Here is a 16,224-nt window from a genome sequence, read left to right as displayed (position 1 = left end):
AGACTTGCTACTTACCTTAAAGTGAATACCACAAAAAAAAATGGAATGCCATAACCCACTGAAAAATAGTTTGTGATTCAAAGCACAAATCAGTGAGAGCTAAAATGAAAAAATAATTTTTATGTGTATTCAGACCCACACACCTCTTTGGTGCTCATTTTCAAAGCACATAGACATCTTCCGAAAACGTCTACATTGCAATTTTTGAAATGCAAAATTAGGACATTTCTCACTACAGTTCATCCAAATAGTAAGGAGGCATGTTGGGGCGTGTTTTGGGAGGGACTAGAGCAGGTCCAAAAGTTGGACATCTTTCGACAATCGTGGTATAGGAAAAAATGTCTAGTGCAAAAAAGGATGTTTTTATCTAGACTTATTTGATTTACATATAAGCTAGAAAAAGGTGCTCTAACTCAGTGGTTCCCAACCCTGTCCTGGAGGACCCCCAGGCCAACCGGGTTTTCAGGTTAGCCCTTATGAATATGCATGGGACAGATCTGCATGCCTGTCACTTCCATTATATGCAAATCTCTCTCATGCATATTCATTAGGGCTAGCCTGAAAACCCGATTGGCCTGGTGGTCCTCCAGGATAGGGTTGGGAACTGACTAGCTGACCACAGGAGAGATTAAACTTGACCCCTTCTTAGTCCCTCCAGTGGTTGCTGTCCCCATCCCACCTCTAAAAAAGGTGAAACTGAAAGAAGATAGGCTGCATGTCAGCCACAGGTATTATAGGCATTAAGGGCCTGATTCTCCAAAGTGCATCCCGATTTTAGGCAGCTGTAGGCGTCCTACAGCTGTCTAATCAGCCAATCGGGATGCACATTTTTTTAAAAAAAATGCTCCCCAGGCAGGCCTGAAGGCGCCTCCGGGAGCCTAGGGAGACCCGCAAGATGCCTAAGCTCGCCTAAGGGCCTTAGGCGGGCCTTAGGCAAACCTAGGCGGCCCTACGCGTCTCCCTAGTAGAGGAGAAACACTAAAATATAGGCCAGCAAAATGCTGGTCTACATTGTAAGTAGACACGGCCGCTATACTTATTGCGGCAAGGGATCTCTCTGCCGCTATAAGTATAGCGGGCCGCGGCCTGTCCGATCGCTGGCAGGAGGGTGCCCAAACCCTCCTGCCAGAAGATGCCCCCCCCACGACACTACCGACTGCCCCCCCCGACACTACCAACCGCCCCCCCCCCGACATTACCGATCTCCCTCCCACCCCGACACTACCGATCGCTGGCAGGAGAGTGCCCAATCCCTCCTGCCCGAAGACTCACCCTCCCCCCCCGGCGCTAACAACCCCCAAACCTCCACCCCACCAAACTAACCTTTTTTAAGGCCAGACGGCTCTTGCCCGTCCAGGCGGCAGGCCTGCCTCGTCGAAATGAGGCGGGCCCGCCCCTTCCCGGCCCATCCCGCCGAAGCCTAAGGCCTGATTGGCCCAGGCTCTAGAAGCCTGGACCAATCAGGCCTTAGGCTTGGGCATAGCGGATCCGCCCATCCCCACTATACAGAATCAAGGCCTAGGTGTCTTGCGGGCTTCGCCTTCAATATAGGCGGCCTGCCTGGGGAGCATTTTTTTTAAAAAACGTGCATCCCGATTGGCTGATTAGACAGCTGTAGGACGCCTACAGCTGCCTAAAATCGGGACGCACTTTTGGAGAATCAGGGCCTAAGGGTCCTTTTACTAAGACGTGCTAGGCATTTTAGTGCACGCTAAACGCTAACACATTCTTTGGATATAATGGATGAGTTAGCATTTAGCGCGCTAATATTTACCTCATGCTAAAATGGCTAGCACGCCTTAGTAAAAGGACCACTAAATTTTCAAGCTGGAATCAAATTGCTCTTCCCTTTCTTCTGCTTGATACTTAACTTCTTTCATCTTTTTTCTTAGTTTCTTCTCTGCATCTTCAATCATAGGTCCCTCATTTCCCCTTCTCAGCCTCCTTCTTTTGTTGTCTCATTGACCTACTAGCTTGCAATCTCCCACTTTTACCCATTGTCTTTCTTTCTTTCCTTTCCCAGACTATTCTCCCTCTTTCACTCTCTAGTCACTCATCACTTCCCAAGTTCTCATCTGTCTTCCTCTGACTCTCATTCCCTCACCAGCCCCTAACTTCCTCCACATAATCCAACCCTTCCTGATGTCTAGGCTCTTTATTCTCTCTTATCCTCTATCCAGCTTCCCATTTCTACATTTTTCTCCCATTCCACAGTCCTGCCTCATTATATTGCAACTCAGCTTCCAGATTTTTCACATTGTATCTCTACCCCTCCCTCCAGACACTCTCCCCCCCCACACACACACACCTTCTTGCCCCTACTTCACACTAGAGATTCTTCCCCTTCTCCTTCTCTCCTTTCCCTAGAACCAGCATGAACTCCATTCTGAATTCAAGGTAGTTTGAAACAAATATGTTGGATCTTTAAAGGAGTGGAGGGGATAGTACACAGATGGCATGGTTAGGCAGGCTAGATAGGCCATATGGTCTTTACCTGCCTTCATTTTTCTCTGTTTCTATATTATATCCCCAAGATCATCCCCAAAGTCAGCTCCCTTTCTCCCAAACTCAGCATCTGCTAGTGTCAGCCCCCAGTCTCCTGCTCCCAGCCTCTTCATCCCCTACCCCTATATCTGCAGCAAGAGTCTCTGTTTCTCTTCCCTTCCCTTCCATCCAGCACCTCATCTCTCTCTTCCTTCCCCCCTACATTGCCCAGCATTTTTCTTCTCTCTCCCTTCCCCCTCCATCTAGCATTCCATGGGCAGTTTGAGGATCTTCTGTGATACACATTTTTTTGTTATCTTGGAGGTGGACACACAGAGCTTCCAACAGTATATGGCCATGAATAGTTATACGAGTGTTCTTACTGCTGCAGAAGCTGCCACTGCTTGGCACTATGAAGGAGCCATACTTAGGAGGAGGATTAGAAGGAAGATGCTATAATGGGAGGTAGGGGTGGGGGGGGGGCATAGAGAAAGGCAAGAATCTGTGTCAAGGAATAAGGCATCTTATTCTGCTCCTTTTCCCCAAAACTATACCTATTTTGAAAATAACAGTGGCAAAGGGGTAGCAAACCAATTATAGGAGCTAGCTATGCCTGTGATTTTAAATTATACATGACTGATGGAAGAATAGCAATTAGCAATTAGGTTCAATTTTATTGACCATTTCATTCTAAGGAAATGTTAGCAATTCAATGTCATGATTTAAACCAGTGTATCACAAACTATGTGTTACATGACGCTAGAGAGGAGGAGAGATGCTGGTGCCTCTCCTCCCCACCCCCCACCCTCGACATAGTAAGAACAAGATCAAGGCTCTGTCTGGAGGGCCTCCGTGCATGCACGGACGTTGATGTAATGGTGTCAGATGCGTCCTCCAGACCTGGCCCCGAGTTTAGTGTGCTGCAGCTTCAAAATGTTTGTGGGGCACTGATTTAAACCATTATGTGCAACTGTCTGTCACATACATATCCATCATTATTCCTTGCATATCAAAAATCTCTTTGTATGATTCTTTTTAGAGAACGAGTGTTTAAACCCATTACATTAACAGGTGATAGAATAGATGTGTAGAATTTCTTCCTTTCTTTCTGTCTCTCTCCCTCCCCCTGTATTTCTTTCTTTCTGTCTCTCTCCCTGCCCTGTCTATCTATCTTTCTTTCTTTCTCTCTCCCTGCCCCCTGTCTGTCTTTATGTCTTTCTTTCTTCTATTGGCTCCCGACGCTATCCATCACCATTTCCATAGTCCTCTGTACCCTTTTGGCTCTCATTGATCCTCCACTGCATTTATCACCCTTTCAGTCCCAACTCCATTCTTATCTATCCTTCCTTCCATTGCCTCCAAGGCCATTCTTCCTATCCCTATATTCCACCCCCCCTTCTCTTCCTTTTTTTACCCTTTCTTGTGTACCCCACCCCAGGACCAATTTCTCTCTCATCTCTCCCCTGCCCCTCCCCCTACCCACAGTACTGCAACTCTCCCTCTCCCCATTACTTTTACCCTCTTCACCCAACTGCACCCCAACACCAGAGCCTACACCAATTCAACCCCCCATCCTTCACCTACCTCTTCCCTGGCCACTGCACTGGATCTTTGGGCAGGCTGCCCCTCCCCAGCCCTTTACCCTGGTGGACCCTCCACACACACACATACCTGTTCCACCGCCCCCATAGGTCTGCCCTCCTGGACTCCCATTACTTACCTGAGGCGGCAGCAGTGGTCCTGACCTACCAACTCCTCCTCCCTCCCTCTGTGCTCTAAAGCAGTAGCAGCGGCAACAGTCCTGACCCACCAACCCCCCAACCCTTACCCAAAGCAGCAGTGGCAGCGCTGTAAACAGGCTGTTCGTGGCCAGCCCCGACAGGGCCTTTCCTCTTCCTGCCAGGGCTTGCCGCGAACAGCCTGTTTACATCGCTGCCACTGCTGTTTTGGGTAAGGAATGGGGGGCTGGTGGGTCAGGACTGCTGCCACTGCGCTGAAATGCTTCCCTGCTCGGCGGTTCCTCTACTGCGCATGCGGAGGCGCAGAGGCACGGCATTTCAAGTGCGCATGCATGGCTAGGGTTTTATTATTATAGATGACACGGGGACAATTTTTCCCCCATCCCCGCGGGAACTCATTTTTCCGTCATGTCCCAGCGAGTTTTTTTCCACTCCCTGCCCCATTCTGGCAAACTCTGTCCTCATCTGCCAAGCCTTAAACACTAAAATCATAAGTATTCGAGGCTTGTGCAGTTAAGGCAGAACTTATAGGAATGGGGCAGGGACAGTGACAAAACTCGCAGAGAAGGGACGGGGAAACTGAGTTCCTGCGGAGACGTGGAAAACTTTGTCCCCGTGTCATTCTGCAGGTCTTATATGATTCTTATGTTGTCCCATGGAAGACATTACAACCTGCAAAGAAATCCAATTCTAGTGGGTAGCGAGAGCAGACTGGAAAAAATGTCAGTTCATTTTTCTCCAGCGACCTTAGGTTTCTGTTTCCTTCATATGGTGCGGCCAATTCACATTCCCTCTGACCTAGGTATAATATAGTTTTTGATGGATTTTCAATTTATTTGATCTCCAGTACATGATGACCCAGAAATGCATTTGTACCTTTTTAGTCAGTTTACTTTTCAGTCTTCTCCTCTAGCCAAAAATACAGACAGAACTTTGTGAATGGTTTAATGGGCTAAATGTAGACCAAACTGTAACTTCTCAGGACACGCAACAGCAGCGTTCAGCTTAATGAATATATTATATTTTTATCGGTATATGTTATGCAGGGCACCATATGTGAATTATTTTTTTATAGCTGAACTTGTACATGTAGTGTTTTCTGCTAAAGAGAGAGAATAGCCTTAGGGCACGCTATTAGCTTATTTAAAGATTTCAGATAACTGAAGCAGATTGTTACTACCTCAGAGCAGCTTTGTAACTCGGTTTGCTCAGGACTTATCTCAAAATATATTTGAACTACCCAATAAATCTAAAATGGGAAGAAAAGGGCTGGCCTCTGAGGTAGTGTGAAAAGGTTAATGCATACCATAGTGATAAGAACGTAAGAATTGCTGCTGCTGGGCCAGACCAGTGGTCCATCGTACCCAGCAGTCCGCTCATGCAGCGGCTTCAGGTCAAAGACCTGTGCCCTAACTGAGACTAGCCCTACCTGCGTTCGTTCTGGTTCAGCAGGAACTTGTCTAGAATCCCTGGAGGGTGTTTTCCCTTATAACAGACTCCAGAAGAGCATTCTAGTTCTCTACCACTCTCTGGGTGAAGAAGAACTTCCTTATGTTTGCCAGACATTAGTGTCCACGAATATATACAATAAAGCAGGAAACTGAAAACATTTAAACATATGTGGAGGGCATCTCGTGTCAGGACAGCCCATCTAGCCCTATATTCTAGGTACTCTGTCTGCTGGCAATAAGAACTGCACCTGAGGAATTATGTGAATATGATAATTCATTGTAGCAAAATCAAAATAAATAATGAAAGCAAGCAGCAAATTGCTAAAAAATAGTTTCATTATAAGCTGGTTTTAAGAAAGGTTTGGACAAGTTCCTGGAGGAAAAGTCCATAGTCTGTTATTGAGAAAGACATGGGGGAAGCCATTGCTTGCCCTGGATCAGTAGCATGGAATGTTGCTACTCCTTGGGTTTTGGTCAGGTATTAGGGACCTGGATAGGCCACCATGAGAATGGGCTACTGGGCTTGATGGACCATTGGTATGACCCAGTAAGGCTATTCTTATGTTTTTATCTTGTCACAAAGTGGACTTCCTGGAGGGAGTAGAATCCATGATAAGGGATTTCCAAAAATTGAAAGAATGGTCTAAGTCTAGCAGTTAAAATTCAATGTGAAGAAGTGCAGAGATGTATAAGAGAGGAGAGGGACCTTGGGGTGATGGTGTCTGAGGATCGCAAGGTGGCAAAACAACGTGACATGGCAGTGGCCATGGCCAGAATGATGCTGGGCTATATAAAAAAGGGTATAACTAGCAGAATAAAGGAGATTTTGAAGCCCCTGTACAACTCAATAGTAAGCCCCCACTTGGAGTATTGTGTTCAGTTCTGAAAGCTGATGGTAAATATCTGGAATGTCCTCCTGCATGAGGTGATGGAGACAAACCCACTAACAGAAGTTAAAAATGTGTAGAATCCTGTATGGATAGAAATGGAATCAATACAAACGTAGTGGTGCTTAGGTGGAAGCTCCATTAATTGGGTAATATAGCCGGGGCTGGGCCGATTACTGGAGTGAGGTTTCAGCAGCAATTCTAGGAGTTGGGAATACGAGGCTGAGCAGACTTCTACAATCTGTGCCTCAATCATGGCTGCCAGATCTGGATGGGGTGGAGAGGTCTGCTGCCTGAGGCCTGAGCTTCATAATGTTTAAGCAACAAAAAATCAGGAACATGCTTCAACCACCAGTGCCGGCACTCCCATGCATGCTCTGTTCAACATGAAGTGAGCATATGTAGAAGTGCCATATCAGTAATATGAAGCATGCTGAGGCAGCATAGAGCTTGGGCTTCGAATAGTGGACCTCCTCACCTGGTGGGGCTTGGGCAACCCCACCAGACAGCCACAATGTTGGAGGGGGTTTATGTCGTAGCTCCCCTGTGAACTCACTGCAGTGCATAATTTGGGAACCACTGCTCTAGGCATTGCTGGGATTGCAGTCTAGGTGGAACAAAGGCAGAGTTGCAACGTATGGGCATTAATTATGAAATCTACTAATCTACACATGTATTCACATACTCGTCATGTGAACATGTAACCTGCTCTCAAGCCAGGATAATGTCTTCCCCTTACTCTACCATCTATTTACTATATCCTCATTATATATTATCAAGGAGTTTCTTTAGCATCAACGATCTTCCAAAGTCTTCTGATATATTATGATTTACTTGAAAATCATATTGTTAATCCTTTCAAATGTCAGTTTTCATTTCTCTTCATACAGTCTCATATTCTGGTTATGGGATATGACCTCAGTGGCTACTTCTGTACAGAATAAATCTGTTGAAAGTACAGAATTTCAGTGTAGCTAGCCTCCTCATTGGTCTTATCCCCCTGCCTACCACTCAAATCTATTTCTTTGTTATTTAAAGTGCTTTTAGTAGTCATAAATAACTTAATATATAACTTAGCTTTAAAGTGCTTGCAGTATTAAAACGGAATATAAATAGAGAAAGATATTTGCCAAATATTGGATGTGTGATTCTCCTTACTCTAGGCATGCATTCTTCAGGACTTGTGCTAGCGTTTTTTTTTTTTGTGTGTGTGGGAAGGGTGGGGGGATTTGGGGGGTAGTTAAAGTCGCATAAGTGTAAATGTGTCTTTGTAAAATAGGATAAACATAGGCAACTTCCTGCTTACATAGGGATCCTTTTACTAAGGTACACTTACAAATTTAGTGCATGCTAACAAATTATGTCATGTGGCATTTAGCAGTAATTGTTGGCCTTAGTGAAAGGACCCCTTAATCTGAGTGCCCTGTTACAAAATTGTTCTCCAAATATTAGCAAAAAATGAAAACATTTCTGAAAATTAAGGGGCCTTTTCCTAAATTATGTTAAGAAATATGCTTAGGATGTTGTTTTTTTTTTTGGGGGGGGGGTTAAATTCTTTATTTATTAATTTTATAATTTTTTACATTCTCATCAGTCAGAAATAGGAAAAAATGAAATGCAAAGAAAATCACTGTTCCAAATCATATAAATGTCAGGTAAATATTATATTACAAAGTATAGTTAGTCCACAATTTATATGGAGACGGAGCTGAAAATTCATCCAAGGGTGACAAGTAATTAACCTTTGATTTCAGTCTCTTTTAATCCGCTCAAAGAGGAAGAGTTTGAGGCACTCAAGCCTCATCTATCAGTTTTCCTGTTATTTCTTTGATGGTAAATCTCAGCAGCATGTTTTAATGTGGGACTTTCCCTGTGCACTAAGCCCCATTGTAATGCAGACCAAAAACACAGGTTCCTTTTTCTTTTTCCAGCTCTTGTGCAGATTTTTCCATTAACACACAAGATCTACAAAATATTAAGAGTGGAGCATATCGTACCACCTCTGATATAGAAGGTGCATTGTGTTCCTGGGTTAAACCTGTGGTATCCAGTTAGCACATGCTTAAGTGAATGTGCTAGCTGGATAATGGTTCCATGCCCTTTTCCTACCCATGACATCTTCTCTCTTTCCCCCTCCCCCCAAAAAAATTTCCAAAAATATAAATTGAGCACAATTAACACGTACTGACAAGTAAATTACTGGACCAGGAAACACTTTAATGCATTAGTGATTAATCTGGTTTAGTAAAAAGGCCCTGAGTTTAGTGTTCCGAAGCTTGAAAAAGTTTGTGAGATACTGCTATAGACAGAGAGATGGATATAGATATATGAAAAAAATATATAAATACAGATATCTATATGAATACATATATCTATATGTTCACCATTAAGGATGTGTTCTGATAACTTTAATTTCTCTCTTTTCACAGAGAGGAAGAGATAGTCGATCTGCTTCCCCTGCTAAACGCCGAATTTAAGACGCCTGCCAGGCATCATGGATTCTGCTTCTGACTATAACCTGCCTTATTGATATTAATAAAATAATATGAATACTTGCATAACTGATTTAGGTAGAAATACAGTCTATTACCTAATATCCGTGTAGTTGTGCATACAGTCACATCATACCAAATTACATTGGCCATCCCTGACAAAAGTGGCAGGACAGACAGAACAATGCAAAGTAGGTTTGTCAGCTGTCTATTTTTAAAATAATTTTTAAAACAGTTATGAAAATCTCTCATATTAGTTTTCATTCCAGCAACATTTTACTATTCTTTGCCAAAGAAATAGCCTTTAAGGGCAGCCATGTTAGTTTTCCAATTTCCCTGATAATTTTAAACCAAAAAACAATTCCTAAGTTTTATATCATAGCTAATTGTTCCTGGCTATTCAGGGATTACAGAAACATCAGCATGGAAGTGACGAGCAGAGTTTACAAATATTATTTAAAGAAGCTTCTTTTTGTATTTTGTAATTTTTTTAAAATATTTTTTCACTCTTCAGTAACATCCTCTCTCTCTCACATGGCATGACTATTGATTTTCTTTTTTTAAAAATATGAGTTCAGGTGAAATAGGCAGCCGTTGGGGATTTTAATAACTTGACGGAACACTAGGTATGTGAAAGAAAAGTGAGTACAACTATCATTTTAGTGACAGAACATACTGGAAGATAAATTGTAGAGCACAGCCAGAACCCAAACCGTTAAGAGCCCTTGAAGGAGTAATGCATGCAGCAAGTCTGCCGGAAGACTCCATTTCTGCAAGGGAGAGGCACGTTTACAGATGGCGAGAGTAAGTGAGAGAGAGTGGATATTAAACTAGTTGGGAGTAAAAAGGGTGAGCCCAAGTAACAAACCAGTCGGGGATCCATCTTATACTGTATGTGATTGCTGAATAAAGCAAGTACTCCACCAGGAGGCAGCTGCAATTGCATTCTTTCAGCAGTAAAACAAACATCTCGTATCTAATAAAATAAACCTGTTTAATAGGTAATGAGATTTTTAGATAGCCTCACGTTTTACAATTTAGCATGTGTGATTATTTCCAATTTCAGCACAGCAGTGTCTAACACATAAGAGACCGCAAAGCAGCCAGCTAGTCCTCCGAGAAGATTCAAGCAAGTAGCTGTATTGATGTGAAACTCATACAAATAAGCGAGTGATATTCTCTTGTGGGCATTTAACTGTTGTCTCATGCTTGTCTTAGAGAAGAAAATGGAAACTAATGATTTAGTTAGATAATTCGTAGACTTACTAAAATATAAGCTTATGGTCAGAGAACCATATGATAGAAAAAAAGGCTCTTCTGAATTGCACTGTTTTGTAACTCAAATAAACTTAGGAACATATGCATTTTAAAATTACCCTCGTCCACTGATCCTGTTCTTTGTTTTATGGCTCGTTTGAGTTTTTAGTATATATATTTTTTGATAAGCACAACATTTTTAAAGGTCCCCATTTTGGCACTAATGTGTTTAGGGACTGATTTACAAACTCTTGCCCTTCCCCCTTCCCCAAGAACAGGAGTGAATCCCGAGTAAATCAGCCCCTTAGCTCCATTACATTTCATGGCTAAAATGTAAACTGAATGCAGTGTTTACTAACTTGCAGCGAGGAACGATGAGAGGGAGTCGAAAAACAGAGAAACGATACTAAACAGCGGAGAAAGATAATCTCCTTATTTTTTCACACAGATCTGTTATCATCTTTGATCTTTGTGATGGGCTAGGTATTTTTCTATAAGTAGCTTTACTTGAGTGTAAACTCTGCATTGTAGTAGTGAAATTCACTTAAATGATTATTGTTCTGAAAAGTGTAAAATAAAGCTTTTAAAACATTGTCAAAATAAAATAATCTTTTAATGAAACTGTTTTATTGACTGGTCTGTGCCTTTGGGAGCCATTCTATTACTTAGTACCTTAAATTAAGAGGCCTCGATGCTGAGCGCCAATGCTATAACTCCATTTTGGTGGCAAGATTTCATTAGAGCATACTAGCTTAAGCCAACATTGATGCACCTAGATTTAGGCAGTGTTCTTCAGTGCAAGGCCCGGGGGGCCCGTGGCGGCCCGTAGAAACCTCTAGGACAGCCCTCATTATCATTCTGGCTTTTTTTTCTGCTATGCTTTGCCTCTCTACGCAAGCTCACAACAGAAAGTGAGGGGGGGGGGAGTGTTGAGGCCTCATGTGGGAAGATATTTAGTTGCTTTCTTTCAGTTTATTTGGATCCAAAGTGTCCCCCACTTAAAAATTAGGGAAGACCACTGCTTTCGGATATGTCTAGTTACACCATCTACGGCTGTCGTAAGCTGGTATGCGTAAGTACCCTAAGCAACACACACAACTTAGATAACTCTATAAGGTGTATTTGTATGTGGGAGACATACCCTTGTCCTGGCCGTGTTCCACCCCCTGTGTATGCCTACCTTAGCACTCACACACTCCCTTATAGAATAGCATGTAGTGCAGGGCTGCCTAAGTCCGGTCCTCGAGATCTACGGGTAGGCCAGGTTTTCAGGATATCCACAATGAATATGATTGAGAGAGATTTGCCTGCACTGCCTTCATGGTATGCAAATCTCAAAGACCGGACTTGGACAGCCCTGATAGTGCATTTGCATATGTAAGTGCTGATTAAGGCATGCAAGATACTGTACATATAACTGCACATGCCAAGTTATAGAATTGCCCTGTCTATATGTCTAAATCATACTGAAAACTTTTTTAGTGATATAGCTCTGATCATTACTGACTGTTGAGTGGGTGGCAGGAAGCAATCCAAGAATTTTTCCCCCCACTTGGAGAGCCATTTACTAACACCACGTGCTAACACTGTTAATGTATAAAGAGGGAAATTTTATAGTTTCCTCAAATTTGGGTGCTAAATGCAGGTTGCTGAGTGCCAATAATATAACGGCATATGGGTGGCCCTTGCTTGAGTCAGTGGCATAGCCTTGGATGGGCACAGGCCCACCCAGCAGTGACACATCAGCAATGTGGCTGGCAAGGACCCCAAGCCCCACCGCCTAAAGACTCCCGGCATTTCTTCCTCCAGGAGATGGGGGATCACTTAACTCCACTCCTTGGGTACCTTTCTATCCTTTAGCTCAGTGGTTCCCAACCCTGTCCTGGAGGACCACCAGGCCAGTCGGGTTTTTGGGATAGCCCTAATGAATATGCATGAGAGAGATTTGCATATAATAGAGGTGTCAGGCATGTAAATCTTCTCCAGGCATATTCATTAGGGCTATCCTGAAAACCCGAATGGTCTAGTGGTCCTCTAGGACAGGGTTGAGAACCACTGCTTTAGCTCTTTACCGATAGCATGCAGAAACACATTCGCTCTGCTCATTCCACCCGAGCTTTACCACTGATGCACCTTCCTGTTGTGGGACCAGGAAGCTGTGGCAGAGGGAAAGTTTGGAGCTGGCTTGAGCAAGGTGGATGAGCTGCCAGTGAAGACCTAAAAGATTTAAAGATAGTGAAGGGGGGGGGGGGGATCAAGAGAGTGGCGTTAAGTAACTCCCCTTAATCACCTGGGGAAGGAAGAGATGTTGGGGAAGGGACTGAGTTCTCATGCCCACCCACTTTGAGCTCAAGCCTAACCCTGATTTGAGCACTATTTTGAGCACACAGATTCAGGAGTGCAATATTGTAAAATGGTCCTTTAACACCCTGATGCAGCACTACAGTGAAACACTGGCCACCATCAGTGACCACTTTTTGGAGCACAATAAGGTCATATCATTAATTTTGCGCTACAGTGGTTTAAAGGGTTTTTTTTTTAAATGCTGATGAGGTGATTACCAGAAAGAGCCATATAACTGCTGTTGTTGATGGGTTGGGTTTGTAGATTTTTTTTCCTTCCAATAGCAACAATATAAATTTTAAAAGAAAGATAAATGGTAGAAAATTCAAATTGAAAGATAACTAGTAGAAAACAAGAAAAAATTTGATTCTGGTATGTACAGTAGTATAAAACCTGAGACAGTGTTTGAAGAGTTTGAATTTGAGATTGTTGGTTTCTCATCTTTTCTTTAATTTTATATTTCATTCTGCCCATGCTCTACCTACATATATACTCCCTTCCAGTTCAACGCTATATGGGTTGCACGTTAAGTTTGAAGAATACTGCTTAGCATTTATGGACACGAATGTTACATTCAAGTACATAAGTGCTAATATTCTATAATCATACCCCCCTCCCCAATATTCAGCTGGTGGCAATCAGCATGTTTTAAAACACTTTATATATGCAGTTCACAGGTTGCTGTGAAAACTATCTTTAATGCAGATCTTCTACAACCTCTCTCTTACTGAGTTAGGCACTAGGCCAGCATTCCTCTCCTCAAGAATCACCTATGGCATCTGATCTCTTAAGAAAGCCCTCAGAGTTCAATTTCAAAGAACTTCAAACCACCCAGAGGTTTCTTCTCAAGGAACACTTTTAGGTTAGGGGTGAGAGGATTTACCCCCCCCCCCCCATGAAGTATGGTGTGCTTGGCCTGACAAATGTTTTTCTAGGCCTCTCTCCCACTTGCTACTCCCCAAGTCTCAAAAAGGTCCTAAACCAATCCAAAGAAGCCTTTTTATCAACAGCTCTCTCCTCAAGCAAATTTATGCAAATTATATATGCAGTTCACAGGTTGCCCTGAAAACTATCTTTAATGCAGATCCTCTACAATCTCCCTTTTAGAACCAGGTTTACTGAGAGTTAGGCACTAGGCCAGCATTCCTCCCCTCAAGGGTCACCTGTGGAATCAGATCTCTTAAGAAAGGTTCTGTTGTTTTTTCTTATTTTGTTCTCTTAAGAAAGTCCTCATCACTGGCCAGATTAGCCACTGATATTCAGTGCTAGGCCATATCACTGGATAATTATGGGTGGTCTGGCTGCCCTGAGCTTATGTGGCACAGTAAATATTCAGCTGAGGATACATAAGAATTATGCAGCCCTGTCTGAATATCGGGCTGGCCACATATAAACATCGGGCTAGCCAAAAATAAACTATTAAAAAAAATTTCCCTGATCCCCCCCCCATGTCCTCCTTGCTCTCTCCCCTGCTGAACATACACCCAGCCCTCCCCCCTCAAGCCACAACAAGGCCCCCAAAGAAGCCTCTCACATGCCACTATCTAGATAGATGCCCTCGAGAATACCTAAGTACCTGGTAGTCCAGCAGGAGGTCATTAGGGGTCAGAAAATGGTTTCCTCACTCCTGCCTCTTTGCTTGGCTCTTCAAAATGGCTGCTATGACATCTCACTGCAGCTTGTAGAAGAAGTAACTTGAGCTGCTGCCAGCGGTCATGGAAACCATTTTGCATAGCCATGGCAAGAGGCAGGAGTGAGGGGGCTGTGCTCCTGTCCTCAACAACTCCCCACTGGATCACCAGGTACTTAGGTAGACCCATGGGGACATATCTAGGCAGTGGGATGTGGGGGTATCTTCAGGGGGGCTTGTTGTGATCTGAGACGGGAGGCCAGGTGAGGGCATGTTCAGGGAGTCAGGAAAGGGGAGAGCAAAGGGGATATTTTTGGGGGGGGAGGTGTGAAATCAGGGAATTATTTTTACTTCAACAAAAAATATTCAGCCAAAGACTGTATAAGATAAATGGGTGAATTTAGGACAGCTTTGGAGCTGTCCTAAATTCATCCACTTATCTTATGTGGGCCTCAGCTGAATATCGCCAGCACCCACATAATCGCTGACTCCTCCCCATGGCCTCGCTGACCATTCCCCTCTCTGGCCTGCTTTAATTGTTCTGAGTATTGTCCCCATATTACCCAAATGGCACTAACATTGGGAGAGGGGGGGGGAGTTATCAAGGTGTGGTAAAAAAAAATTACTTTTTATCGCATCTTGATTTACCACAAGATTCAGTGATGTGGTATCTCAGTCCCATAGGCTGATGAATTCCATTCTAAAGAAATGCTGCTGCTTGCAAAATACCTCACAAACATTATTCCAGTGACTTAGTTGCATTGGGCCACAAAGTTACGGCTTGATGCTCCTGGGCAGACAGAGCTGAGTCCACCCCAATTGAAGCCCTCCTTTCAAGCTCTACCTATCCTCTTACCCCCCTCAATCTCCACTACTCCTACCCTTATTTCTAAGGTAGCCCTAGCCCTCTCAAATGGCTAACTTTTAGAACACTGATGGTCCGGGAGGGGGGGAGGGTGATCTTTGGATACAATCGTTCCTACACAGTCTGGTGCTAGCCACAAAATGGTGACTTCCACTATAAGTCATGTTTCCTACATGAAGTATAGAAGAAACACCATTTTGTAACCAGCTCCAAACTGGGCAGGAGTGAGTGGGTATTGCTCCTGCCCAAAGACTCCCTCTCAAACAGCAAAATAACCACATCAAAAAGCTGGGATTATTTTACCTTGATTTATTGGCCTCAACATGACTTGTGGTGTATTTTCATGTTTTGCATCTCATTACTATGTAATCCATGACAAATATCTCTCAGGAAATTAAGTTGGACTAGTTTAGGGCCCTTTAAGTCACTTTAAGGTGCAAATAGAAGGACTTAAAGCCCTAATGCAGCTTGATAACTTCCCCTTTTAAGCACTAAGATTACGAAATTAGGGGAAAATGGGCCCTGAGATAAACAATGTGTGTTAACCACCTGAACATGCAGTTAGGTAATCAGCCCCCGAATGATGAAATTACAAGATATTTGTTTCAGGTTGTTTTTCTTTTTAACAACTACAGGGTGTTTATTGGCAGTTACTTGGAAGAACTCCAAAGATAGAATAAGCAAACTGTTATAATTGCAAAAACTAAGCACAATGAAAATGAGTTTGAGAGATGTTTTTGAAATACAAGGGATCAGCTGCAGTTTTTAAGGCTATGTATTTTAGCATGGGTAGGCAAATTTATTACCGACCTACCACTGTGCCTGCAAAACAAGGAGGGAGCGGAGGTGGACTATTTATCCTAATCATACACGTCAATTTTGCATTTTGCAGAAACAATGTCAGGGCAGCTCTCCTACATACGCTTGGAGTGCTCTTGAGATCTTTCATAAAATTGGTTACCGCTGTCTGACATACCTGCTTCACTTTGTTTACTCTCGGTAGAACAGTCAGGGAGTAACTTCTCTCTGTTCATAAAGGCAACACAGTACATAAAATCTGAAATTGCAGTTTAAAT

The 16,224-nt window shown here is 43.3% G+C and overlaps 1 protein-coding gene across 7 annotated transcripts in view; it reads left to right on the top strand.

Moving 5' to 3' along the window:
• The window catches only part of MBP (myelin basic protein), a 461,835-nt gene extending 450,904 nt beyond the window's left edge, over positions 1-10,931 (top strand). For all 7 annotated transcript variants that reach the window (XM_033934384.1, XM_033934382.1, XM_033934381.1 and 4 more), the window contains one exon: positions 8,991-10,931. In XM_033934384.1, the coding sequence (XP_033790275.1) occupies positions 8,991-9,038 (48 nt within the window). In that variant the 3' untranslated portion in view covers positions 9,039-10,931. The remainder of the gene's footprint in view (positions 1-8,990) is intronic.
• The last annotated feature ends 5,293 nt before the right edge of the window (positions 10,932-16,224 follow it).

This window comes from Geotrypetes seraphini, chromosome 2 (genome assembly GCF_902459505.1).
Source record: "Geotrypetes seraphini chromosome 2, aGeoSer1.1, whole genome shotgun sequence".
NCBI lineage: Eukaryota > Metazoa > Chordata > Amphibia > Gymnophiona > Dermophiidae > Geotrypetes > Geotrypetes seraphini.
This window is presented reverse-complemented; position numbering and strand designations above follow the sequence as displayed.